The sequence below is a fragment of the Borostomias antarcticus genome (assembly GCF_949987555.1).
Source record: "Borostomias antarcticus genome assembly, chromosome: 22".
In the NCBI taxonomy this organism is placed as follows: domain Eukaryota; kingdom Metazoa; phylum Chordata; class Actinopteri; order Stomiiformes; family Stomiidae; genus Borostomias; species Borostomias antarcticus.
Genome location: NC_140255.1, coordinates 18,650,341 through 18,677,434, shown reverse-complemented (window position 1 = coordinate 18,677,434; position 27,094 = coordinate 18,650,341). Strand labels below are relative to the sequence as shown.

The following is a 27,094-nucleotide window of genomic DNA, read 5'->3' as shown; positions in this document are numbered from 1 at the left end:
ATCTATCTATCTATCCATCCATCCATCCATCCATCTCCATCCATCCATCCATCCATCCATCCATCCATCCATCCATCCATCCATCCATCCATCCCCATCCATCCATCCATCCATCCATCCATCCATCCATCCATCCATCCATCCATCCATCCATCTCCATCCATCCATCTCCATCCATCCATCCATCCATCCATCCATCCATCTATCTAAGGAACCTTTGTTGCTGTGAGGAAATAAAACAACTTCAGTCATCAGAATGGCAAGAAAAAGGAAATGTATTGAAGACAACATTTTCCCCCATACAGTACATTTTCAAATAGGTATACAATAGAGAGCAGGTAAAAGCACAGCATGGCAATAAAGCTGGTATATTTCGACTCCAATAGAATACACGGCAGTTTAGTGAACAAATACATGAGTTTCCCCCCCATAATTATGTGGGATGGAAATACTGAAGTCCTATTGGACAGCGCAGTGTACTGCTGTGTCTCAACATAGCCTAAAAAGAGGACAAAGATGTCCTCTACTTTATGTTTCATACTGTAGATTTACAGTCTTTGTATACCAGTCATAAAGAACATTTGTGATCTGCAGCAGTTGTGTTTACGTACACAGAAACTTCAGTTGACCAAAGCCGAAGAGGAATAAAATGGCACCCTACTTTTACAACTGAAAAAACATCATGAACTTATAAAAGAGTGAAAATAGAGTTTGCGTTAACAGGTCAGTCCATTACCAATCCATGTCATCTAGAGGTCTATGGCAAATTAAATCACAAAACATAATACAAAATACACTGTAGCTATGGATTTCCTCTCATTGATTGAAGTCTCAGTACACACTTCATGTGTGGTGTGTGTGTGTGTGCGTGTATTTCCAACATCCACAAGGACACAAACCCTGGATCCCTTGAACTTAATAAGCAAAGAATCAGCCTTGTGCGTATGTGTGTGTGTGTGTGTGCACGCATGTGTGTGATACATGTCCTAAATGTGCGTGTGGAGGGGGGGGGGGTTGTTGAATGGACATAAAATTGCTTTAAAATACATCCAAGAATCTGCTTCAAATGTATATACTGTACATAAAGTATCTATATCTCTATCTATGATCTAAAAAAGGTCCCATGAAGCGTTAGACTGGAACACAGCCTCCTGTGAGGGGGCGGGTGTGGGGTTGTCTGGGGACGGGGGAACGAGGCTCAAACAGCTCTTTAACCCAACATACTGTATGTCCTGTATGTCACTCTCCCTTCATTCCCACAACTGCTACAGTATACTGTATGTACTGTATCTGAAGAAAACTAACAAACAGGAAAACAATCTTCACCGCTGTCGAGTCAGGAAGGTAGCCTGGATGCTAGCCTGCTCCATCATCATCATCATCATCCTCATCATCATCATCTTTATTGAATAATCTCCTTCGTGGTCATCGTCACTTTACTCATTTGTTTTGAACTATCTGTTCTGTGGACTAGAGTGTGATGGAGTGGGTCCATGTTGGAGCAGGCAGACATGCGAGGCTAGCAGGACCTCATGTTGGGGGCGGGGTGGTGGTGGGGGGGGGGTTGTTGTGGAGTGTGTTGGGTGTCTCTTCATCTTCATCCTCAGGCTAGTTAGACGAGGGGTGCGGATCTGTCGTTGGTGACCGTGGGCTTCAGCTTGACTGTGGCGAACGGGTTTCCAGTTCTGAGAGAGAGAGAGAGAGAGAGAGAGAGAGAGAGAACCTTATCATCCAGTATGTTCATCCTCAACCAATCGAAACATACCGCCGCTTACAAAATTGATGTCTTCATCCGTTTGTCCGGCCGCCACAACTCACCCCAGAAAAGGAGCCTTTCCGATACCATTGGGTAGGCAGACCTGCGAACAAACCACAGAGAAGCTGGTCTTTAGGTCCACATGACCTGTGTTACGCACGTACCGCCATGCCCCCCACCCCTCTGCCTTGCCCCCCCCCCCCTCTGCCTTGCCCCCCACCCCTCTGCCTTGCCCCCCCCCCTCTGCCTTGCCCCCCCCCCCTCTGCCATGCCCCCCACCCCTCTGCCTTGCCCCCCACCCCTCTGCCTTGCCCCCCACCCCTCTGCCTTGCCCCCCACCCCTCTGCCTTGCCCCCCACCCCTCTGCCTTGCCCCCCCCCCCTCTGCCTTGCCCCCCACCCCTCTGCCTTGCCCCCCCCCCTCTGCCTTGACCCCCCCCCCTCTGCCTTGCCCCCCACCCCTCTGCCTTGCCCCCCACCCCTCCGCTGAGGCCGGAGGTATTCCCTGGTCAGACAGGTTTGATGAGGACGCAGACAACAAGTCGTTCTGTCACGTACCCCTTTCTCACTCTCCTTTTCCTCTCTTCTCTCCCTGCTTCTCTCACTGTCTCCCTTCCCTTCTGTCCCCCTCTCTCTCTCTTTCTCTCTCTCTTTCTCTCTGCCATCCCTCCCTCCCCCTTTCTCTTGCCCTGTGACTGTGTTGAAAGAGCGGAACACTGGGATGTATGTGTGTCAGGAATCTAGAAGATCTAGAAATTCCAGAACACAAGCACGCACACACACACACACACACACACACACATACAACAGAACCTGATGACAATATTATCAAAGCCCACAGCAAGTGAATTTTAAGAGTAAAATATGTTTTACGACATGATAGCGATCTACATACCTCGTGTTTACATTGTTTACATGTGTAAACAAACTGATAATGGCTTAAGTAAACTGACTATGTGCCTCCTTCTCGGTTGTTCCGATGATCCAATCTACCATAGTTACAACCTGACACACACACACACACACACACACACACACACACACACACAGGTACATGCAAAACACACTCACAGACCATTGGCGATACACTCTAGGGCAATTGTGTTGTTTTTGCACTCTACGGTTTTGTGGATTGGCCAGTTTTCACGCAGACACTAGCCAGCACTTGTCCACTAGGGGGCAGGCTGTGCCCAGGCGTAGTGACCAAGGGTCCTCCCTGGTAGGTAACTCATAGAGAGGAGTCAGGCTGAGGTACAGTAGGCTGCGTGCTCCATGACAGGCCGATAGCTCTGGTAACAGACCCTGAGAGCAAAGTCACCTCACAGCAGTCACATGACCCGGGCCACTTGGAGGGGAAATATGAAGAGGGATGAGGTGATGGGGTGGATGAGGTGCTGGGAGAGGAGTGAGGGGGGGGGGGGGTGCCTACTCTATTACGATAGCCCTTAGGCAGCAGATCCAGGAACACAGGGTCAAGGAGAGGAGTGGAGAGGGGAGGGGAGGAGAGGGGAGGGGAGGAGAAGAGGAGAGAGAAGAAGGGAGGAGAGAAGAGAGGACAGAGGAGAGAAGAAATGAGGGGAGAGGACAGGGTGCCTGGTTCTGTGGACCACTATTATTTCATTCTCAGATCAGCTGACACTGTGCAGGCCCTAATTGAAGCTCTGTATTGTTTAAAACCAGGCAGGGAACATTTTTTAAATGTTTTCAGATGAGTGAGGGTGCATGCTGGGACATGGTTCTGGTGTGGTCCTAGTGTTGTTCGGTTGTGGATCTGGAAGGTGGATGTTGAGGTGTGGTTGTGTGGTTCTGAGTGAAGGTGCATGTTGAGGTGTGGTTCTGAATGAAGGTGCATGTTGAGGTGTGGTTCTGAGTGAAGGTGCATGTTGAGGTGTGGTTCTGAGTGAAGGTGCATGTTGAGGTGTGGTTCTGAGTGAAGGTGCATGTTGAGGTGTGGTTCTGAGTGAAGGTGCATGTTGAGGTGTGGTTCTGAGTGAAGGTGCATGTTGAGGTGTGGTTCTGAGTGAAGGTGCATGTATAGGTGTGGTTCTGAGTGAAGGTGCATGTTGAGGTGTGGTTCTGGGTGAAGGTGCATGTTGAGGTGTGGTTCTGGGTGAAGGTGCATGTTGAGGTGTGGTTCTGAGTGAAGGTGCATGTTGAGGTGTGGTTCTGAGTGAAGGTGCATGTTGAGGTGTGGTTCTGAGTGAAGGTGCATGTTGAGGTGTGGTTCTGAGTGAAGGTGCATGTATAGGTGTGGTTCTGAGTGAAGGTGCATGTTGAGGTGTGGTTCTGGGTGAAGGTGCATGTTGAGGTGTGGTTCTGGGTGAAGGTGCATGTTGAGGTGTGGTTCTGAGTGAAGGTGCATGTTGAGGTGTGGTCCTGACCGTGTTCTCAGGAGAGGGTGTGGAGGAGAGTAAGGGTGATGAGTTCCTCCCGGGCGAGTCGTCGGTGTAGTCGGGCGGAGGCAGCAGCACAGGCCCCTCCTCTTCCTCTTCCTCCTCCTCTTCTGGCAGATTGGCCACGCTCAAACTCTGTACCGGCGTCCCCAAACTGCTGCTCCTAACACACACACACACACACACACACGCGCGCGCGCAGACAAACAAACGCACAATCACACAATCATGTCACCAACACATCGTACCATGAATATTTCCATGACATTCTGTAGATTAAACTCTGACCAAACCGTGTTGTGAGTTTACCTGTTGGAGCGCGATGTCTCGTATGGTCTACAGTAAGACGAGGGAAACCAGCCACGTCTGAAACAAGGACACACACACACACACACACACACGCACACACACACGCGCACACACGCACGCACACACACACGCACGCACACGCACACACACACACACACCACAACATTAGACCAACGCAAGAACAACAAACTGTGGACAGAGAAGTTTTGAAGACACTGTTTTGACTTTGGATTGATGATAAATCATTATTATAAAATCTATTAAAAAGAGAGAGAGACAGAGAGAGAGAGAGAGAGAGAGAGTGAGTGAAAAGAAGAATGGCATACATTAAGTATTCTTTTTGTTGCTTAGTAACAGATAGTCTCTTTTCACTTGCATATGCCACACTAAATCCTGTTTGAGGCAAAACTGGCACTGATGACTTCACATTAAAGCCATTTCAGCTCCAAAAAGAAATAATGATGCACAGACAGACAGAGGGAGAGAGAGGACATATTTTTGTCCATTCGTCTCCATTTGTCAGAGTGAAAATGACAATGAGCGTCTCTTAACCACAAGGCTTAAAACACGACTGACACACTGTGACTGAGTGGTTGAGGGTGACTCAAGGTCTCTCTTTAAAGCGTGCAGAAATAATAACCTGGTAATAATAATAATAACCTCCAGCAATTAGACGTGCCCCAAGCTTTTAAATAGACACAAGAGGCGGGATGATAACATTGTCAGGAACGGCGTCAGGCCTGGCATTTCGGAGCGAAAGGAACATAATGGACCTAATGTGTTTTTGTACGCGCGACAGGAAACTCTTTTGTGTTTCGGTGATTTGTAAAATGTAAACAAAGATGTGGCTTTGAGAGCTGAGAGGACGAGGCAGTGTGTGCATGAGGAGGAGTCACTATCACCTTAGAGAAGTGTGTGTGGTGTGTGTGTGTGTGTGTGTGTGTGTGTGTGTGTGTGTGTGTGTGTGTGTGTGTGAGTGTGTGTGTGTGTGTGTGAGAGTGTGTGAGAGTGTGTGGGTGTGTTTGTGTGAGTGAGAGAGAGAGTATATCTGTGTGTGTGTGTGAGTGAGTGAGAGAAATTATATCTGTGTGTGTTTGTGAGTGAAAGAGAGAGAGAGAATATATCTGTGTGTGTGAGTGAGAGAGAGAGAGAGAGAGAGAGAGAGAGAGAGAGAGTATATCTGTGTGTGTGTGTGTGTGTGTTTGGAGGGGGGGGGGGGGCAGTTCAGCTACTGTAAATAGTTTTTTCCTCCTTGCTGACAATTTCAATGTCCGGTCTCGTTTCCTCATGATCATTCTTCGTCGAATGCCGGAGGAGCCCCTGACCCGGTCATGATGTCATGTATCAGAGAGCGACAGCGTAGCTGAACCTCTAGTACCCTGGAACCCCTGTAGTGAGTCAGGTACCAGCCTGGGCCTCTAGTACCCTGGAACCCCTGTAGTGAGTCAGGTACCCGCCTGGGCCTCTAGTACCCAGGAACCCCTGTAATGAGTCAGGTACCAGCCTGGGCCTCCAGTGTGACCGAGACAGAAGAAGGAACTACTAACTAGACTCTTCAACGCTTCAACTACTAGACTCTTCAACGCTTCAACTACTAGACTCTTCAACGCTTCAACTACTAGACTCTTCAACGCTTCAACTACTAGACTCTTCAACGCTTCAACTACTAGACTCTTCAACGCTTCAACTACTAGACTCTTCAACGCTTCAACTACTAGACTCTTCAACGCTTCAACTACTAGACTCTTCAACGCTTCAACTACTAGACTCTTCAACGCTTCAACTACTAGACTCTTCAACGCTTCAACTACTAGACTCTTCAACGCTTCAACTACTAGACTCTTCAACGCTTCAACTACTAGACTCTTCAACGCTTCAACTACTAGACTCTTCAACGCTTCAACTACTAGACTCTTCAACGCTTCAACTACTAGACCCTTCAACGCTTCAACTACTAGACTCTTCAACGCTTCAACTACTAGACTCTTCAACGCTTCAACTACTAGACTCTTCAACGCTTCAACTACTAGACTCTTCAACGCTTCAACTACTAGACTCTTCAACGCTTCAACTACTAGACTCTTCAACTCTTCAACTACTAGACTCTTCAACGCTTCAACTACTAGACTCTTCAACGCTTCAACTACTAGACTCTTCAACGCTTCAACTACTAGACTCTTCAACGCTTCAACTACTAGACTCTTCAACGCTTCAACTACTAGACTCTTCAACGCTTCAACTACTAGACTCTTCAACGCTTCAACTACTAGACTCTTCAACGCTAAGTGTGAGAGAGCCGGTGAGGCGTAGGCAGGGCTGTCACAGCTGCAGCATTCCTGTCATACTCTGCACATACCTGACGTACCAAGACAGTACAGCACAGAAACACATCAATAAATACCTCTGCCATCTCAGATATGTACAACGCAACATGTCAAGATGGGTTTTTTAATGATTGAGTGATTGACTGATTTATGGATATAGCAATACAATAAAATCCAAGGGATAACATGTCAAAGTAAGAACACTTTGTACCTATAGTGTGTGGATATTCTCTTTTTCTGTAGAACACTTAGTCCCATGGTTATGTCATAAAGAGACTCGTGGAGACATTTCCTTGTTAAACCTACAATTTGTAGGATTGTTTCAATTATTATATGATAAATCAAGAAGGATGAGTCAGTCACTGGCCGGTCCTCTCCAGCTCTAACTGTTATAAACCTGTTATAAGGCTACAGGCCTGGTCTTTATTAAGAGGTTCTAAGGCTACAGGCCTGGTCTTTATTAAGAGGTTATAAGGCTACAAGCCTGGTCTTTATTAAGAGGTTCTAAGGCTACAGGCCAGGTCTTTATTAAGAGGTTCTAAGGCTACAGGCCAGGTCTTTATTAAGAGGTTCTAAGGCTACAGGCCTGGTCTTTATTAAGAGGTTCTAAGGCTACAGGCCAGGTCTTTATTAAGAGGTTCTAAGGCTACAGGCCTGGTCTTTATTAAGAGGTTCTAAGGCTACAGGCCTGGTCTTTATTAAGAGGTTCTAAGGCTACAGGCCTGGTCTTTATTAAGATGTTCTAAGGCTACAGGCCTGGTCTTTATTAAGAGGTTCTAAGGCTACAGGCCTGGTCTTTATTAAGAGGTTCTAAGGCTACAGGCCTGGTCTTTATTAAGAGGTTCTAAGGTGAACTCACTGGCCGGTTCTCTCCAGCTCTCCATACAGCCAGCCGTCCTTCTCCTCGCGGATCAGCAGGCCGATGACGTCGCCGTGGTCGAAGCTGAGCAGCGTGTCGTTGTTTCCGGCCATGTGAGGGAAGATGGTCCTCACCCGCAGACGCTTCACCACGTTCAGTCCCGATGACAAAGACACCGACCGGGACAGGCTGCCGTCCTCCAGGCTACCCTGGTCTGGGGGGGACATGCTAGGTTAGGCCTGGTGTTCAATCAATCAATCAATCAATCAAAGCTTTATTTGTATAGCGCATTTCATACCCAGAGGCAACACAATGCGCTTTACAGAGAACAAGGGAGGTGGGCATACGACCCACTCTCTACATATTCCAGAGGGAAGAAAAAAAACAGTATCACCCAGGGGCCAGATAAGTGAGCTGTAAAAATTCTTCCCTGACCCCTCTCAACGAGGCGATCGAGCAAGCTCCTGGAGTATGTTTGTCTACCGGCTAAGAACATTTATAAAGCAATAAATAACATTAAATTACATTTTCAGAGTAAGAGAGGCTAATAACATCATAGGAGAGACATGGCAAACACTGGTGTATGTCTGTGTGTGCGTGAATGGTGTTGTACTAGTACCGATCCAACAGACTGTCGGTGTTAGGGTTAGGCCTGGTGTTGTACTAGGACCGATCCAACAGGCTGTCTGTGTTAGGGTTAGGCCTGGTGTTGTACTAGGACCGATCCAACAGGCTGTCTGTGTTAGGGTTAGGCCTGGTGTTGTACTAGTACCGATCCAACAGACTGTCTGTGTTAGGGTTAGACCTGGTATTGTACTAGATCTGATCCAACAGACTGTCTGTGTTAGGGTTAGACCTGGTATTGTACTAGATCTGATCCAACAGACTGTCCGTGTTAGGGTTAGGCCTGGTGTTGTACTAGTACCGATCCAACAGACTGTCCGTGTTAGGGTTAGGCCTGGTGTTGTACTAGTACCGATCCAACAGACTGTCTGTGTTAGGGTTAGGCCTGGTGTTGTACTAGGACCGATCCAACAGGCTACCCTGGTCTAGGGGGGTTAAAGATTAAGGGTTGGGTTCCAATTTCAACTGTCATTTAAAAAATAAAATAAACAGTTGGGTAGCCAGATAAAGACAGATATCTCAGTATTCTCAGATATATGGGGAATAATGGCTTTAAATTTTATGAAGTAAACTTTAAATTGATATGTTGTGTCAATGTAATGTACGTTTTGATGTGTCTTAACAGCTCCAGGACCATGACGGAAATAAGTGTTTACACTTTCTCATGTTATGCTTTGGATTCTTGTTGTGTCTTAATCCATCAATAAATTCATTCATTCATTCATTCATTCATTCATTCATTCATTCATTCATTCATTCATTCATTCATTCGTTCATTCATTCATTCATTCATTCATACTTTAAAGTAACGAATTGCATATATATGTGCTAGAGGCTAAGGAGGTCCTACTTGCAGTAGCCTACCTGAGTTCTGGTCTGAGGAGGAGGACCGGTTCAGGGGGACGTCCTGGATGAACATGCTGGCCAGAGGGCTGGTCTGGGCCTTGAGCTGGGGGGCGGGGGGGGGCTGCTGGGGCTCCAGGTTGGTCTGACGGGAACACCAAACAACCTCTTTGACTGTACATTCACCCACCGTAAGATAGCACCTCACTGGACACGTACAGTAACATCTGTCGTGTGTCATTCTGGAGAATACACACACATCTGTTAAGCTGAGGATACACTACGAGATATTATGCCCGATTTTATACACGATTCACATTCCTGCCGAGTCTGTCCTAGTCAGCAGCACCTGCACCAGTTGGGGGTAGTCGGAGTGGCAATTTGGCACAGACATCTGTAAGTGTATGAGGGGTACAGATTTAAATCTGCAAGTATATGATGAGAACAGACTTCTCCCGATCCGATCCGGAGCGAGTCGGAGCATATCAAACATGTTTGATATTAGATTCTGGACGCAATCGTGTAGTGTAAACTCGTCACCACCCAGTCCAGTCGTGAAATGTGCGATACCCAGTTTTTCAGTTGTCATACAAAAATCATCAGAAGCCAGTCGTCTAGTGTAGCCTATACGCCCAGTCAGTTCAGAATCTGTTAAGATCGTAAAAGTCTTCTAGTGTATCCGAGGCTTTATAGAGTGATGGATGCTAGTCCCATCGCACATTTCTGCGACGTCGCACGCTTACCCCGTTGAGGCGCTCGGCGCCTGGCGAGATCTCGGGGTTGCCGGCGCCGGCGGGCGCGCGGAGCCCCTCGATCATGGTCATCACCCCCTCGGGCACCGTGGTGACATCGCCGCACTTCTCCTGCCAGCTGGACAACCGTCTGGACAGCATCTCTCTGGCCTGGAGGAGAGAGGAGCCAATTAACAGAGGAGCCAATTAACAGAGGAGCCAATTAACAGAGGAGCCAATTAACAGAGGAGCCAATTAACAGAGGAGCCAGACCACAGAGGAGCCAGACCACAGAGGAGCCAGACAAGGAAAGCAAATGTTTAGATTCCAAAGTATGTGGGCTGAGTAGTCATACTTTAAAGGTTTAAACCCATCTTTGGATTTGATGTCTTCATAGATGATCACTCCCTCACTAACTCCCTCCCTCCCTCTCTCCCTCCCTCCCTCTCCTCTCTCCCCCTCTCGCCCTCCCTCCCTCTCCTCTCTCGCTCCGTCTCCTCCCTCCACCCCGCCCTCTCCTCCACTCCCTCCCTCCACCCCCCCTTCTCTCCTCCCTCACTACCTCCCTCCCTCTCCTCTCCTCCCTCTCTCCTCTCTCCCTCCCTCCACCCCTCCCTCTCCTCGGTTCCCTCCCTCCACCCCTCCCTCCCTCTCCTCTCCTCCCTCCCTCTCTTATTTCTCACTCCCTCTCCTCTCTCTCCCTCCACCCCTCCCTCCCTCTTCTCTCCTCTGTCTCTCCTTCTCCCCCCCCCTCTCCTCCCCTCTCCTCCCCTCCCTCCCTCCACCCCTCCCTCCCTCTCCTCTCCTCCCTCTCTCACCTTCTCATGGAAGGCAGCGGTCTGGTAGGAGAACATGCAGTGTTTGTCGACCAGGAAGCAGAAGCGCCTCTTCTCCTCCAGCAGAGCCTCCCTGCAGCCGTCGGCGATGAACCCCTGGATGTCCGTCTGACGGGTCGTAACCGTCTCCAGGCACTGAGGGGGACAGGCAGGGGTCAGGGGTCAGGGGTCAGTCAGGGAACGTGTTATTGGTCTGGACTGACTGGGTCAAGCGCAGATTAATCTTTGTAGAAAACAGAGGAGGGAGCGCGTCTGTCTGGATAGAAGTGACCTCCAATAACAGGTTCAAGGTCCAATAGGAGGTTCACTTTGGGAAGAGGCGAAGAGATTGAGCCAAAAAAGCAGAAACCAAGGCTCTCTCAAGATTAACATCACGCACCTACGCGGCTGTACAGGCTTTCATCAGCTCAGGACATCAGCAGATGATTCCTTATCTTATATTACACAGGGTGACTGAGAACATGTTAAATAACTGGATAAACCATTTGAATCTAAGATAAGGTAAGATAAGATAAGACTGTTTGTACACGTCCACAATAGCAGGTCTCAAAAATATTGTCCATTAAATTTACCTGTAATGGAAATTTGACTTATAAAACTAATAATAACAATAATAATAATAATAAACTTTATTTGTATAGCACCTTTCATACGAATAAATGCAGCTCAAAGTGCTTATATAACACATATATAGCAGACAATAAAAAAAACTAGTGCATAAAATAATATAATAATAAATAATAATAAAATACATTTCTAGCATTCATGAATCAATCAACGAATGGTATAGGTAGGTATACTGCATGGCAAGTAGCAAATGTGAAACAGACGAGCGCATAACTCTTGGAACAGTTCCAAAAGACTAGCTTTACAGCCACACGGTCCAATGAGAAAGACTAGCTTTACAGCCCGACGGTCCAATGAGAAAGACTAGCTTTACAGCCACACGGTCCAATGAGAAAGACTAGCTTTACAGACACACGGTCCAATGAGCTGCCAGGGTTTATGGAAGATCGCTATTAAACCTCACAGGGACGGTCGATATGCTTAATAACTCAGGTCACGTCTATTAAACCTCACAGGGACGGTCGATATGCTTAATAACTCAGGTCACCGTCTCAGCTAGAGAAGGCTTCAGCTAATGAGCCTGGTAATCATGGACCCCCCCCTACTGCTGTTCACACCTGCTCAGGGGGGGTCACTCTGTTCACACCTGCTCAGGGGGGGTCACTCTGTTCACACCTGCTCAGGGGGGGGGTCACTCTGTTCACACCTGCTCAGGGGGGGTCACTCTGTTCACACCTGCTCAGGGAGGGGTCACTCTGTTCACACCTGCTCAGGGGGGGTCACTCTGTTCACACCTGCTCAGGGGGGGTCACTCTGTTCACACCTGCTCAGGGGGGGGTCACTCTGTTCACACCTGCTCAGGGGGGGTCACTCTGTTCACACCTGCTCAGGGGGGGGCACTCTGTTCACACCTGCTCAGGGGGGGTCACTCTGTTCACACCTGCTCAGGGGGGGTCACTCTGTTCACACCTGCTCAGGGGGGGTCACTCTGTTCACACCTGCTCAGGGGGGGTCACTCTGTTCACACCTGCTCAGGGGGGGGGGGTCACTCTGTTCACACCTGCTCAGGGGGGGTCACTCTGTACACACCTGCTCAGGGGGGGTCACTCTGTTCACACCTGCTCAGGGGGGGTCACTCTGTTCACACCTGCTCAGGGGGGGGGTCACTCTGTTCACACCTGCTCAGGGGGGGTCACTCTGTTCACACCTGCTCAGGGGGGGTCACTCTGTTCACACCTGCTCAGGGGGGGTCACTCTGTTCACACCTGCTCAGGGGGGGTCACTCTGTTCACACCTGCTCAGGGGGGGTCACTCTGTTCACACCTGCTCAGGGGGGGTCACTCTGTTCACACCTGCTCAGGGGGGGTCACTCTGGGGGGGGGGTCACTCTGTTCACACCTGCTCAGGGGGGGTCACTGTTCACACCTGCTCAGGGGGGGTCACTCTGTTCACACCTGCTCAGGGGGGGTCACTCTGGGGGGGGGGTCACTCTGTTCACACCTGCTCAGGGGGGGTCACTCTGTCCACTGAAAGACACACCGCAGAGAGTCTCAGAGTGCCGGTCTCAAAGCAGACAGACGAGGACGAGGCTCAGGACCTCTTAAAAACTCCTCTTTCTCCTCCCTAACCCCCCCCCCCCCGCCCCCCACGGCATCTCTCTACTCTCGCTTTCCCAGGTTGTCATGGTGACAGTGAAAGCGGGTTTGTCTCCAGGGTTCTGGTTTCTCGGTGGCGTGACACAGACCCTCCATTAATGTCTGGTCCATTCTCTCTCTCTCTCTTTCTCTCTCTCTCTCACACACACACACACACACCAACTCTCACTCCCCCCCTCCAAGATGGGCCCACACAGGTTATATCATAGCAAAACAATCACGCACAGATTTACAGAGAGAGAGAGAGAGAGGGAGAGACAGAAAAAGAGAGACAGAGAGAGAGAGAGAGAGAGAGAGAGAGAGAGAGAGAACCCATTAACCAGCCCCAAAATGAGAAAAAAGCATCTGCTGGAAGCTCTGCAGAATTGTGCAAAAACATTCAAACAGAGTTCACAGACACGCAGCAGAACCTGGCTGATACCCTACAAACATCTCCAATCAAGTGGCCCCCACTCCTACCACTTCAAAGCTAAGAGCGCTCTCTGCCAGCTGGTCCTCAAGCTCTGCCCACAAACACCAGGACTTCAGGACAAAACACCAATCAATCTGGCCCAACTAAATCATCCCTAAACTAAAAGAAAAGTATATCAAATATTGGAACGAAACCACCAAATCAGGATACCTGACCACCGTGACTGATAAAGCGGAAAAACTGTGAGACTGATTTTCATGAAACTTGGTGAAGGGGTGTAGCATGAGTGAACTAACAACCCATTCAATTTTGGAGCAGATCCGGATCATGGGGCGGGTCCATGAGCCACTCAAACACAGCTGGGCCGGCCATTCACCTCCATTCATTTTTTGGACTAGGATTACACAAAAACCACCAGACTGCTTTATATGAAAGTTGGTGTAGGGGTGTAGCATGGTAGCCTGGTATGACCATCCCGATCTGGCGAGCTCACTGCTTCGCTCCGCAATATCGGTCTGGCCTTCGCCCCATAGAGAGCAATTATGTGGGAGGGGCTACTTGCCTTGACAGATAAACACCTTCAGCCAATCAGCATTCAGCAAACTTTTGCCAAATCCAGTCGGAAGAACGGCAAAAACGTATTTTCCACCGAGAAACTCCGCTAGTGCATACTCTTGTTCTTGTTTAAGTGTTGTGGTTAAGTCTATTTCTGCAATAACTGCACTTAAAGCTGCGTTTATTCTTCTAACGTTAACGTTACCACTCGTTGCTTCAGGAGCCGCCATGTTTGTTTAGCGAGCGGCAGGGACACGAACCAATCAGGGGCTGCTTTCCACTGTGGGGCGGGACCGTTCTGCATTAGTGAAACAGAATGTGAGCTCGCGAGAACGGGATGGTCGTACCAGGCCAGTAGCATGGGCCAATTTAGAACCCATTCAATTTTGGAGTGCACAGAGCCACGAAATGCAGTCATGGGTATCGGTGTGTGCTCTCTGAGCACCATTTCTAGTTTGAATTTGAAAGAGAGAGGGGGAGAGAGAGAGATGGAGAGAGAAAAAAACAATGGGAGAGAGAAAGAGAGAGTGAGAGAGAAAGAGAGAGAAAAGGAGAGAGTGTATGAACTGCTCTTCACTACCCCAGTGAAGCTGATGTAAAGGAAGGGCCTGGCTGTTATGTAGGACTCTGCTGACCTGCCGTCCACACAGGTGTGATCGTTATACAATAACGAGCGACCTTTCACACCTCTGACGAGCGGCGGAGTTTCGCCTCACCAGCAGCCACCTGCACTTAATTAATTTCCTTGAGATAAGGAATTTAAGAGTTGCCATTCAGGTGCTAAAGTCACCTCAGAGCTGAAGGATAGTCAACAACAACAACAACAACAACAACAACAACAACAAATCAACCGGAGAGATCAGCCAGAAAATATGTACTATAAACAGAGAGAGAGTGAAGAAGAAGAAGAAGAAGGAGAGAGAGAGAGAGAGAGAGAGAGGGGGGAGAGAGAGAGAGAGGGGAGAGGAGGGAGCCTCTCTGAGCAGACAGCTCATATACTAATTTTTCCTCAGATAGCTTATAAAACAGTTTAGCTCAACCAAACCAAGCCCTTCCCTAAAATACCCCAAGCTCATAAACTGACAGTCGTCAACATAGGGCCATGAAACCAGTCAATAAAGCAGAGCGGGCAGGAGTTATTACACACACACACACACACACACACGCACACACACACACACACACACACTGGATCTCATAAACAGCAGCAGTGTGGCTCCATAACTCTCTCTCTCTCTGTCTCTCTCCATCTCTCTGTCCCTTGCTCTTTCTATCATTCTTCCCCACTCTCTCACCGCCCCCCCCCTTTGTCATATTGATTTACAAAGCAGCTCAATGCCCACCTCTCAAACGTGTCTAATGTGTCAGAAGGACAAACACTGTCCAAGTTTTCTCCAGTCAGTCACTCCAACCCCCCAGCCCCCCAACCCCCCAGCCCCAGCCCCAGCCCCAGCCCCCCAACCCCCCAGCCTCCCAGCCCCCCCAGGGACAGGATGTGGTTCAGACACGGTGAGCACCCCGACGTTTCCCCACAGCCTCCCTCGGAGTCGGCGCACTGCCAGGTCCAAATCAGCGGCTCACTCCGCACCGTCTCTAAGCCAAGCTGCTATAGTACACACTCACAAGTCAAGGGCACTCTCCTCGAACACTTCGTAGCGCCTACTCCGGGAATGAAGCACACTAGCCCTCCAGCCAATTAAAGGCCCCCATCACCAGAGCCTGTGTGGGGTCCGGGCTGAGGGCTGGGTGTGATAATAGCGTGATGGCGCCGGCCGCCATTGAGGAGTAAAGAAGAGTAACTGAAACCAGTAGGCACTTGCCCCTGCTACACACCAACACAGAGAGACGGCCGGTAGCTAAAACACCTAACCCCCCCAACCCACCCCCCCTCAACCCCCCTCCCCCCCTTCCCCCACGGCTGTGCTTATTTTGATCTCCAATCCATCTTCCCTCGCCGTACAAGTGTGAGAAATCGATCCGCGAGGAGTTTCATTTCATGGGTTTAGACTCAAATTCAACTTTAGACGATTATCTTCGATCTCGTCCACCAGCGAATCACATGGCGACATCACGTCACGACTTGGCCGGTGGTTACGTAAACAAAGTCACCATGGTGACCTACAGTAATGACACTGCGGTGGCGCTGACCCTCACCCTCACCCCGGTCTCAGACTCACCTCGTTCTCTTTGATCAGGTACTTGTTGGCGTTCTTGCCCTGGGTCTTCCTGCGCATCTTCTTCAGGTCGGACTGCGAGCGCGTCAGCGAGTCCTGCTTCACCTTGTGCTCCGACTGGTACCGCTTGAACGTGGCCTGGAACAAACACAGCAGAACCGGGGGTCCAACACTACCGTCTGTCTCACATGGTCACATGACACTTGGTCACATGACACGGTGCGCTTACGTATGAGGACATATAAGGATCCCACAACGGTCCACGTTATACATGCGTTCATGCACTCTGTCTCTATCATGTACTCTATGTTCATCTCTATCTTAGTCTTTGTGTGTTATTCTTACGTTCATGTACTTCACGTCCATCTCCGTCTTCTTCTCCAGCTCGGCCAGGATGTCCTTCTGGAACCTTTTTAACTGCAGAGACGGACAGAGGAGCGTTGAGCAGGTTTGTGTTTTTTTCTCAACGGTCAACACTCACATCCACGGTATTCCAACCGGCGCAGGGTCGAAAGATGATCATATAGTGAGTCTTGATTGCTTAGGCTAATGTCTTAATTGTATAATTGACAACTGTCCCACAGAGAGCCTGCCCACTCCCGCACTAATGTATATATATACACTCCCCTCCCTCTCTCATGTTCTGGCTGATGAACCTGACGGAGACCTTTCAGGTCGAAACGTCGTACTAATCAATCACTGTGGGAGCATGGAGGGCGGATATTATCTTTTTCCATATTTTCTAAATAGCGAACGCATACGGCGAAAACCTGTGGCCTGATGGTGACATGCTGATAAGACTGGAGGGGTCCAGAGGAACGCGGTGCAGATAATGATGGGTTTTTAAGTAGGGGGGGGTTCTCACAGCAGGTCTGCTTATCTACTGCCCTGGGTTAAAGATTGACTGCTTTCCCTCTCACCGATAAACCCAGAACCAACACGTGTAACAGGTCATTGAGGAGAGCTTTGAGGCACACATGTGTAAAAGACACAGGTGGGTTAAATAGCGTGGACACAGTGCTGTACAAGTGCGCCAAACGACACTCGCTGTAGCAGACAGAGCTAAGAGTGACTTGGGTGATTGTAGCTCTGGTTCAAGGTGCAGTTCACGGATGACATGTCTAGCCTAGGAGTGCATACATTCTTCGACTGTTTTTGACACTAATTTGCTGCAACTCTACATAACTCAGGCGTAATCATTTCAGGTGGTGATCAACGCGAAATGAAGGGTGGGTCATTGCCAACTCTGCGATCCACAACCCAAGCAGAGGTGACTTCTATGGGGGTACGTGTGTCATCCTGACTGCTGCTGTTGTCACAGTCACACCTGAGGCTTGTCCTCAGGTATTCTAGGTATTCGACAGACCAGAGAGAATAGAATTCCTCCTCCTCCTCTGCTCGCGTCAAACTTTCCCTGCCCTTTCACTGCAACTATGAGCACTCAGAAAGAGAAAGAGAGACGCCAGACATGACTGATGCTACCAGGGATGAGGGTCAGAAGAGAGGAGAGAAGAGGAGATGAGATAAGGAGAGGCGAGGTGAGAGGAGGAGAAGAGAGAAGAGGAGACAGGAGAGGAGAGGAGAGGAGGAGAGGAGAGGAGGTGAGAGGAGAGGAGGCGAGAGAGGAGAAGAGAGATGAGGAGACAGGAGAGGAGAGAAGAGGAGGAGAGGAGAAGAGAGAAGAGGAGACAGGAGAGAAGAGAAGAGGAGGAGAGGAGAGGAGGTGAGAGGAGAGGAGGCGAGAGAGGAGAAGAGAGATGAGGTTACTTACGTTATCCTCCAGTTCCTGGAAGATCTTCCTGTGAGCCTCAGAGATGTCCATGAGAGCCACGCCTGGAGACACAGCAAACAGGAAGCAGGAAAACAGTTCTATCATTGTGGTTCTGATTCAGCATGATACGACATTGCATTTGATCTCGCTGGCGTTACGGAATGCAGAAACGATCAGCCAACACCTGGTCTCGATATGTTCTTCCTTGTCTGAAAAGAGGCTTCTAACAATAGAGCAGCAATTGTTTGTGTTTGTCAAACATGATTTTACAGCCAGCGATTATAATCTAGGATCAATGTGCATATACAGCCTGGTAGGGACTTTTCTCTCATTGTTTTCTCATTGATTCTCATTGTCAGACAGACAGAACAGTCCCCATAGTCACATACAGAGCAGCATATTATCAGAGTGGACAATAGGACGGCCAACGGTCAGGACAATCACCGCTGGTACCAGTCCAGCAACACACACAATGCAGTTGGATCTAGAGGTTCTTCCCAGGTCAGGACAGGAGCAGTGGGCATGTTCTGGTGAATACTAGATACCTGTTTGATTTTGACAGTGTTGTTACCGTGACAATGCATGATGTTACACGTGCGATTAGTTGGAAAGGAATAAAATCTTTTTTACACCTTCCATCTGATGGATGGAAAAAAACTGTTTTTTTTTTACATCTTCCATCTAAAAGCACCTCACACACACACACACGCACACACACACACACACACACACACACACACACACACACACACACACACACACACACACACACACACACACACCTGACCCCAGCCGTGCTGATCCAGAGCTGCACCTAGCAGAGCTGAGTGTGAGCGTCCACAGCTACAACAACATGGCCTTCTGAAGGTCACCAGAACAACCTGGTAAATGCTGCCTTTGTCCTCTGGGAGTTGGAGCAGGGGTGTGGGGGGGGTTGGAGCAGGGGTGTGGGGGGGGGGGGGTGGAGGGGGGGTGAGGGGGGCTCAGGACAGAGCAGGCTGCTAGGACATGGGGCCGGCTGTTTGTACAGCACCAACAACAGCCTGGTCTGGGGAGGGAGGGAGCTGGGGCTGAGGTCTGGGTTGAGGCTAGAGGCTGGGGCTGAGGTCAGGGTTGGGTTGAGGCTAGAGAGGCCTGGGGTTGAGACTAGAGGCTGGGGCTGAGGTCAGGGTTGAGGCTGGAGAGGCCTGGAACTAGGAGCTGGGAAGTGATAGAGGCTAAAATAGGGTTAGAGGCCTGGGGCCCGGGGCTGAGGCTGGATTGGGGGCTGAGGTCGGGGCCAGTGCTGGGTTTGAGGCTGGAGAGGTGTAGAGACTAGAGGCTGAGGCTGAGGCTGTGGTGGGTGTGTAACCGGCCCTAGGTGGAGTCATGCAGTCATAAGCAACGGCAGCTGCGTAAACGCCGCGCCCTTTATGAAGACTATAACTCTCCATCCTCCTCCCAGAGAATGATTCACCACCTTCAGATCATGACTCCTAAACTGATCATCTTCTCCTCCCCCCTCCGCCTCCCCTTCTCTCGCCCCTCCCTGCCCCTTCCCTCCCTCTATGTGATAAACACACAGCTCTGGAACACAGACGATGACATCTGACCTCATAATCCTACACGACCCTGGCCTCAGATCTCCGATCCGATTCGCTGGGGGGAGGAGCCGATTCTAAAATAAAGACATCGAAACGGCATCTGCTACCACTGCTGCCTCTCTCACACACACACACACATACACACACACACACACTATCTATCTGTATTACATAAGAACAAGTAGAAGGAATATCCATGATCTAACATAATCTGAGCCTGAGGAAGTCGGTTGGAACAGCCTGGCCACCCGTTCGTGACAGTCTTATCAGAGCTCTGGGCCTGATAGATTAGTTCTGTATTTACCCTGAGGGAATGTGGGTGTCTTGCACAATGAGAGCTGGAGAGGCACACCAAGCGCTTATCACAGTCAGCGTGGCAGTTGAACTGAACACTCAGGGACGCGTCACGCATGGCGCACCCCTATTCTGGTGGCAGACACGCTCGCGGGTGTTCTAGAACCCCGGCGCTCTCGGTTCTAGAACCCCGGCGCTCTCGGTTCTAGAACCCCGGCGCTCTCGGTTCTAGAACCCCGGGGTTTTTGGTTTTACGGCGCCGCCAGACCATAATAATCAGAACGCCCTGTCACCTCGGAGCCACAGCCACCTGGCAGGCAGCTCTTGTACAGCTGTGTTGACAGGATCAAGGACAACGCCTTCGAAAATATATACAGCTGATGGGATTTAGGAACTGTGGCCCCTGCCTGCTGAATACTGGCACCTCGGTCACAGGTGTTCCTCACAGGCAGGAAATGCCTAACCTTATGAGACCTTATGATCCCAACATCTACCGTGCTCTCATAATCTTTTTTTTTTGTGTACTTTTTTGTTTAAGAAGGACATTAAAATGGTCCTTCTCATACATTTTTTTCGTTTAAAATCGCACTGAAATGAAAAAAGCATTCTGTCCCATTTTGGTTCATACAATTGGTCATAGTGTTCATTCATCAACGATGTACGCCAAAAAAATATCAAAATTCTACTTTTGTTGTAATCTTATATCAAAGTATATCATTTCTTACTTCCTGGAAAACGGTAGGTCACGTGCAATGACGACACCAGGTACCTTAGATTTTAGGCCAATAATCTCACGACATCCACCCGTCAATCAACGCTATCCTTCTATCGAATCTGTCTAAAGTTCTTAAAACCCGCCCACTTGTCAATGTTCCAATCAAATTCCTCTAAACATATGTCCCACCCTCATAGCTTGTTTGCGTCGGAAATACGTCAAACTACTGAAGTTAGATGATCTCAAACGTCCGTTTCTGTGCGACTTTAATTTAACCTTTATTAAAAAAAAACTATTATACAGTCAAAAAAGGTGTGAAAGCTCTTTTGCAAGGGTGGTCTGGCAAGGTTGGCACGACCAGCACGTTGCCAGAACTCAGCCAGTTTTATGAATGACTGTCCGGCTAATCTATGTGTAGTTATGTTCTGTTTAGTGAGCAGTAAAGTGATTCACCTTGAACACCATGTCAACCCTGAAACCACATGCAGTAAACCTGCCAACCAGCAAGCGCACACCAGCAGGCATGAACGTGTCTTTCCGACATCACAGAAGAGAGACAGAGAGAGAGGAGGAAGAAAGAGACAGAGAGAGAGAGAAAAGGAGGAAGAGAGAGAGAGAGAGAGAGAGATTGGAGGAATTATGAAATATGGCCAACACCTCAACTGTAGGTATTTGATTCCTGACTGACGGTTACCGTGACGAAGCCTCACATTCCTGTGACAGGCGAGGATGAAGGGTGGGACAGAGGGAGGGAGAGAGTTGTGAGGTTACCATGGAGTCCATCCTTATCTGGTATCACTGTGACATGACACATCCCATAATGCTCTACAAGCCCAGGCCAAATGGGACTGGATCTTGGATCGTGGGCTGATAAAACGTGATGACTGGGACACACATAGCTGGGCAAGGAGCAGCATACCTTCCACATACTGGGTAAACAATAGTTCCAACGCACCCATTACTTCAAACTGCCGTTTGGTGAGACGGTTGGTGGAGGGTTGGGCTCAGGGTTCAGGGGTCGGAGGGCTAGGGTGGGTGGGTGATGGCCCATGGGATTGTTTGGAGAGTGAAGGAGTGTGACAGACACCTCAAGACCCTGCGGGTTTATGGGTAATGGGCCACGAGTGGCCCTGTTAGATATCTCTCCTCCATCCTCTCTTATTTCAATGAATAACTGTCCTGAACTTGAACCTGGAAAAACAAATGAGTGATGTGAAGTTCCTGGGCTGGTGAGAGCAGGGGATTCTGGGACGGAGCAGACGCAGCGAGGCAGGTCGGCCGCGGAAAAGGCTGGAAAGAAGGACGTGTTTTCAAACAAGACAAGATGTGTCTCCTCTGAGCAGATTCTTAGAGAGTATGTGTGAGACTGGGAGAAAAGTGTGCGTGGGGGGAGAGAGAGAGTGTGTGTGTGTGTGTGTGTGTGTGTGTGTGTGTCTCGTCTCACACACGAAACCCCCTTGTTGACACCCTGTCGTAGGAGGCTGATGTACTGCATCTCTCTACCTGACAGATGGTTAGTCGAGCCTGTGGGATGTTTCCACTAATCCAGGACACATCGAGGGATTCCAAGTACAAACACTTCCATCGGCACAGACTACTCACTCACTCCTTAAAACCTCACGCTGGTTTTAGGAAACTATAAAATCTACAGCAAATCAGCTGTTACAGTACACCCACTTCCTCTTGTCAGCACTGAATCATATTTCCTGTCTGCCAGATCAAGAAATACTCCGGTCCAACAGCTCAGGAGGTCAAAAACAGCTCCGGGCCTCAGCTATGAGGCGGGAACATTCATGGCAAGCTAACAACCATGACGTCAACTTCACCTCAGTAAAAATACCCACTTGCCCACAGGCGTGCGTAAGTTAGGCTTTAAGTGGGGGGGAAACTCGGAGTCCTTCGAGACACGCGAGGAATAGTCTGAATTTCTTCAACTTCATTTTCTTCCCCTCGTGGCCGTGATAGCTCGGGTTTGTCGACGCTTCAAAAAAACTTTTTCCGCAAAACAGTTTGACAAACGACTTAAAATAAAAGCTGGAAGGGCGTTGTGGAAGGCCGGCCGGCGCAGCTCTTCTGTCTTCCTCCAGTCGCTCGCTGGTCCTCCTGCCCTGCTGAGGCCAACACACCCAGACCAGAGCCGGCCCGGACGAGGAACACACCCAGACCAGAGCCGGCCCGGACGAGGAACACACCCAGACCAGAGCCGGCCCGGACGAGGAACACACCCAGACCAGAGCCGGCCCGGAGGAGGAACACACCCAGACCAGAGCCGGCCCGGAGGAGGAACACGTCTAATTGTAGACACGCTGTACCCCGTGACTGCTAAACACATGGATGTGGTGCAGGCCCACCAGGGAGGCGTCGTATTGTGATCCAGAGAATGGGCCCGGGGAATGCTAACTATATACTGTACATATGATGATGAATGACATGAGCTGAAGCTCAACTACTGCAACTGTGTGATTTCACGTGTAAACCTGCTGCTGTGTCTCTATGGGTGCATGTACAGTATGAAACATGTATGTACAGTATCCCCCCCCCCCTCCATGTCCACGATGAGAGACACATATGTACTGAATGTGTTCACTTCACAACAACCTGCTTATTTCCGTGACACTGAATGACAGGAAGGAGACTGGCAGTCTGGGCTCCCTCCCTCTCTCTCTCTCTCTCTCTCTCTCTCTCTTTCCCATCTCTCCATCCCCCCCCCCCTCTCTCTCTCTTTCCCATCTCTCCATCTCCCCCCCCCCTCTCTCTCTCTCTCTCTCTCTCTTTCCCATCTCTCCATCTCCCCCCCTCTCTCCCTCTCTCTTTCTCTCTCTCTCTCTTTCCCATCTCCCCCCCTCTCTCTCTCTCTCTTTCTCTCTCTCTCTCTTTCCCATCTCTCCATCCCCCCCTCTCTCTCTTTCTCTCTCTCTCTTTCCCATCTCTCCATCCCCCCCTCTCTCTCTCTTTCTCCCTCTCTCTCTCCCTCTCTCTCTCCCCCCCTCTCTCTCTCCCTCTCCCTCTCTCTCTCCCCCCCTCTCTCTCCCCCTCTCTCTCTCCCACCTCTCTCTCTCTCCCTCTCTCCCCCTCTCTCTCTCTCCCACCTCTCTCTCTCTCTCTCTCCCCCCTCTCTCTCTGCCCCCCTCTCTCTCTCTCTCCCTCCCCCCCCTCTCTCTCTCCCCCTCTCTCTCTCTCTCTCTCTCCCCCCCCTCTCTCTGCCCCCCTCTCTCTCTCCCTCCCCCCCCCTCTCTCTGCCCCCCTCTCTCTCTCTCCCTCTCTCTCTCCTTGTTATTTTCAGAGCTCAGTGATTCTCAATTCCTCAGAGACTCAAAGAAGTAAACAGGACTAAAATGAACCTCTGTAGTATCTACCATAACAGAGTATCTACCATAACAGAGTATCTACCATAACAGAGTATCTACCATAACAGAGACGGGCTTTTCTTGACGAAGCTATGAGTGAATGCAGAAACAGACTCTGTCCCGAGGTTCAGCTTGCATCATGGGACGGTCCCGCCTCTGGGAGCCAGGTAGGTGTTGGAGGTGAGAGTAGAGAGGGGAGATAAGCCTTGAAAGACTTTAGCAAGTCGCCTCTAAATAGTTGTGTTTTAACGATAAGCTAAGGACTGTTCCCTCTGTTAGCCAACGTCACTGTGTGTTTGTCAAAGCGGCAGGACGGAGCGAGGAGGTCAACCCGGGCGGCCAGATCAGAGCAGGACAGATAGCGCTGCTTTAATCAAGCCAGCCAGCCAGCTAAGGCCAGAGGTTTCTCCTGCAGCCGGTCAGACTCTTTCCATTTTCATTTACTCGGCCTGGACAAACCTCTGGCCGGTACATCGGGGGCTTGAGTGCGCCGTCCATAACGTGCGTTTAGGGAAGCCAGACAGGTACTTTATAGGGACTATTATGGAACCTAAGACAGGAGTGGCACAGCACAATACCGCTGGTAGCGACCAGGAAGGACTTGTCACTTGCGAGTGACGGTATGGGGCATCTGAGCAGCGCTACAGGGTGTCCGATGTCACCGCAGCGTTACACACATACAGTACGAAACCTCGGTGACGCAAACGCAGCTCGCGTCACTCCATTTAGCCAGACTGAAACTCCATCCATCACCTCAGATCATCGGGGCCAGCGTCCGCAGGGGACAGCGGAGGAGAAAGGACAGGGAGGGGCAGGGGGAGATGGGGGGGGGGGTCGTTCCTGCTTCCAATATAGTAATGGATTTGATCAAAGGCACTCTGTTTTGATGGAGTTAGGGGCCAGGAGATCAAGAGAGTCGAGGTGTGAACCGATCCAGTTTTCACACCCGACGGCCACAGAGAGCCTGATAAAGGTTAGATAACGACGCTCTGAGGACCGTCCGCGTGCCGGGAGGACGGATCAATCAGGAAACCCCGAATTGAATCAGGAACTGTGTAGATCTGAGGGGTCACTTTCACCTTCAATCCCATTTCAGCGACAATCCCAGCTTTGCTCTGGCCTTTCAAAGCCGGGTTGCTGGAGTGCGTATTTGAAGAAGGGGCAGACAGAGGGAAGGGAGGGAGGAAGGGATGCTGGGAAATACTGTTTGTCTCCGTCTGTTTGCTCGGTGTGTTTGCAGCTCTGAGCGGTGTGTGTGTGTGTGTGTGTGTGTGTGTGAGAGAGTTCACACTGGCCCTTTGCTGCTCGGCTCTGGGCGGCCGAGATAGGGAAGGAGGACCTTCTGATGTCCAGATGCAGAACCACGAGAACGGACAGTGAACTGAGGGACTTCCTCCACTGCAATTGTTCAAAGTCTAACCCCCCCCCCCCCCACACACACACACACACACACACACATATACGCAAACACACACACGCACGCACACCTCCGGCGGGGCTGTAAATGGCGCAAAGTTCCGACACGGAGTGTCAGATATCTCTCTCTTTTCACTCTCCCTCACTCCCTCCCTCTCTCTCTCCCTCCTTCTCTACCCCAGCCCCCCCCCCCCCCCGTCTCCCCCGTGGTGTGCCCCCTCATCTCCGCCAGCTCGGAGGCCGGCCGCCCGGTTGGGTCACGGCAGAGCAGGAGAGGCTGTCAGGAGGGGTCAAGGGGTCGCCCCCCCCCCCCCCCCCCAACAACCTGCCAGAATAACAACAACCTCGGAGCAGGAGGCGGATAGATGGAGGAGTGGAGAGGAGGAGAGATGGAGAGATAGAGTGTTTGGGGGGGGGGATAGGGAGAGGGAAGGACAGGGGGATGGAGAGGCAGAGAGGAAAGCTACGGCGAAATATATAATCAACAGTGTTCCAGAGAAAGGCTGCATTTTCTTGAGGATAGAGTGAAGATAAAGAAGATTTTCAAGGATCTTCCACAGACAAGTCTTTCTTTGATCCCCTGCCGTGGCTGAGCAGTGTCTGATGACTCATTTCAGCCGCCCACAGCTTAAGGCTGTTCTCATGGTTAGAGAAGCCCGGCACAGACCAAGGGAACCAGGCAGTTCTTCACGTCAGACTCCCAGGAGTCCTGCGGAGTTGAGCCCTTGTTTGTGGGCTGGCTAGCGCTCTGCTGTGACTCACCCAGTTCTCTGGAGACAGGAGACACAGCAGCCGTCTCTCCAATCTTCGACACCGCGTCGAAGTAGGCCTTCCCAGCCAGGGTCATCGCTGTGGGGGAGACACACAGACAGCATGGTCGGACACAGGGTTTGATTGAATGGAGTTCTTCTGTAGGCCATGACCTAAACTGAGGTTAAAAGCCACAAATACTACCGGATTACATCATTATATAAGTGCTAAGTAATAAGCTTGGGTGTGTGTTCACGGTTGCGAGGATAGGTATGAGGAGAGTGTGTATGCGTGCGTGTGTGTGTGTGTGTTTACCTGTGACAGATTTTTCATAGCTCTTTCCCAGGACGACCAGATTCCTAAGGCCAGGATTGAACTGTTCCATCACATTCTAGAACGCAGAGAGAGAGAGGGGCACAGAGATGGGCACAGAGAAGGAGAGAGTCTTGTGTCAGTATAATAAACGCATCATCCATGTAATAACATTGTATTAATATGTTTGTGCTAGTCAAGAGCAATGCAATTAACAGTTATGCGTAACTGTTTTATTGTTAAAGTCTAATGGAATACCGTAGCATGTGGAAAGGGATACTATCAAATTGTAGGTTACGTGTAATTGGTGTAAGGTGAGTGTTTGTGTGGGTATTCTATAAATAGCACCCTGCTTGAATAAGACTTTCAATTATTAACCTGATCCTTTACATTTACAGCTCTCTGAGAGCGAAGTCCGATAGGCCTGTATAAACTAATCTGCTATTGGCGAGGTGAACTCAATCCGCCTATTGAAATGCCTCCACAATAAACCGCTGTTCAGGCTGTCTCACGATCAGCTCCCCAGACACACCCTCCACAGAACAATCAACAGACAGGTATGCGTTACGTTACGCACACCCCTCCGAAAGAAGCGAGAAAAGAAAGCAGGAACAGGTTCCTTCACTTCCCGGCCTCAGCCCCCGTCAACTGAAACTGTGGCATTTAGCTAGGCCATTAAACCAAGAGGTAGCCTATAACAGCCCACGTTCAACACCATCACACAACAACAACTGACACTTTCGACTCCAGTTGGGGAGCGCAGGTGCGGCAGAGGTGCGGCAGAGGTAGACCAGAGAGAGACCAGAGAGAGACCAGAGAGAGACCAGAGAGAGACCAGAGAGACCAGAGGTAGACCAGAGAGAGACCAG

General features: G+C 50.0%; 1 protein-coding gene across 1 annotated transcript in view; it reads right to left on the bottom strand.

Annotated features, from left to right (window-relative positions):
• Positions 1-302: 302 nt before the first annotated feature.
• baiap2l1a (BAR/IMD domain containing adaptor protein 2 like 1a) overlaps positions 303-27,094 on the bottom strand; it is a 27,468-nt gene continuing 676 nt past the window's right edge. Inside the window, exons 2-14 of the mRNA XM_084456267.1 lie at positions 26,229-26,304; positions 25,926-26,012; positions 17,809-17,870; positions 16,383-16,454; positions 16,041-16,175; positions 10,657-10,809; positions 9,851-10,009; positions 9,129-9,252; positions 7,641-7,854; positions 4,458-4,514; positions 4,137-4,311; positions 1,819-1,859; positions 303-1,685 (exon numbers count right to left, since the gene is read on the bottom strand). Of these exons, the coding sequence (XP_084312393.1) occupies positions 1,613-1,685; positions 1,819-1,859; positions 4,137-4,311; positions 4,458-4,514; positions 7,641-7,854; positions 9,129-9,252; positions 9,851-10,009; positions 10,657-10,809; positions 16,041-16,175; positions 16,383-16,454; positions 17,809-17,870; positions 25,926-26,012; positions 26,229-26,304 (1,428 nt within the window). The 3' untranslated portion in view covers positions 303-1,612. The remainder of the gene's footprint in view (positions 1,686-1,818; positions 1,860-4,136; positions 4,312-4,457; positions 4,515-7,640; positions 7,855-9,128; positions 9,253-9,850; positions 10,010-10,656; positions 10,810-16,040; positions 16,176-16,382; positions 16,455-17,808; positions 17,871-25,925; positions 26,013-26,228; positions 26,305-27,094) is intronic.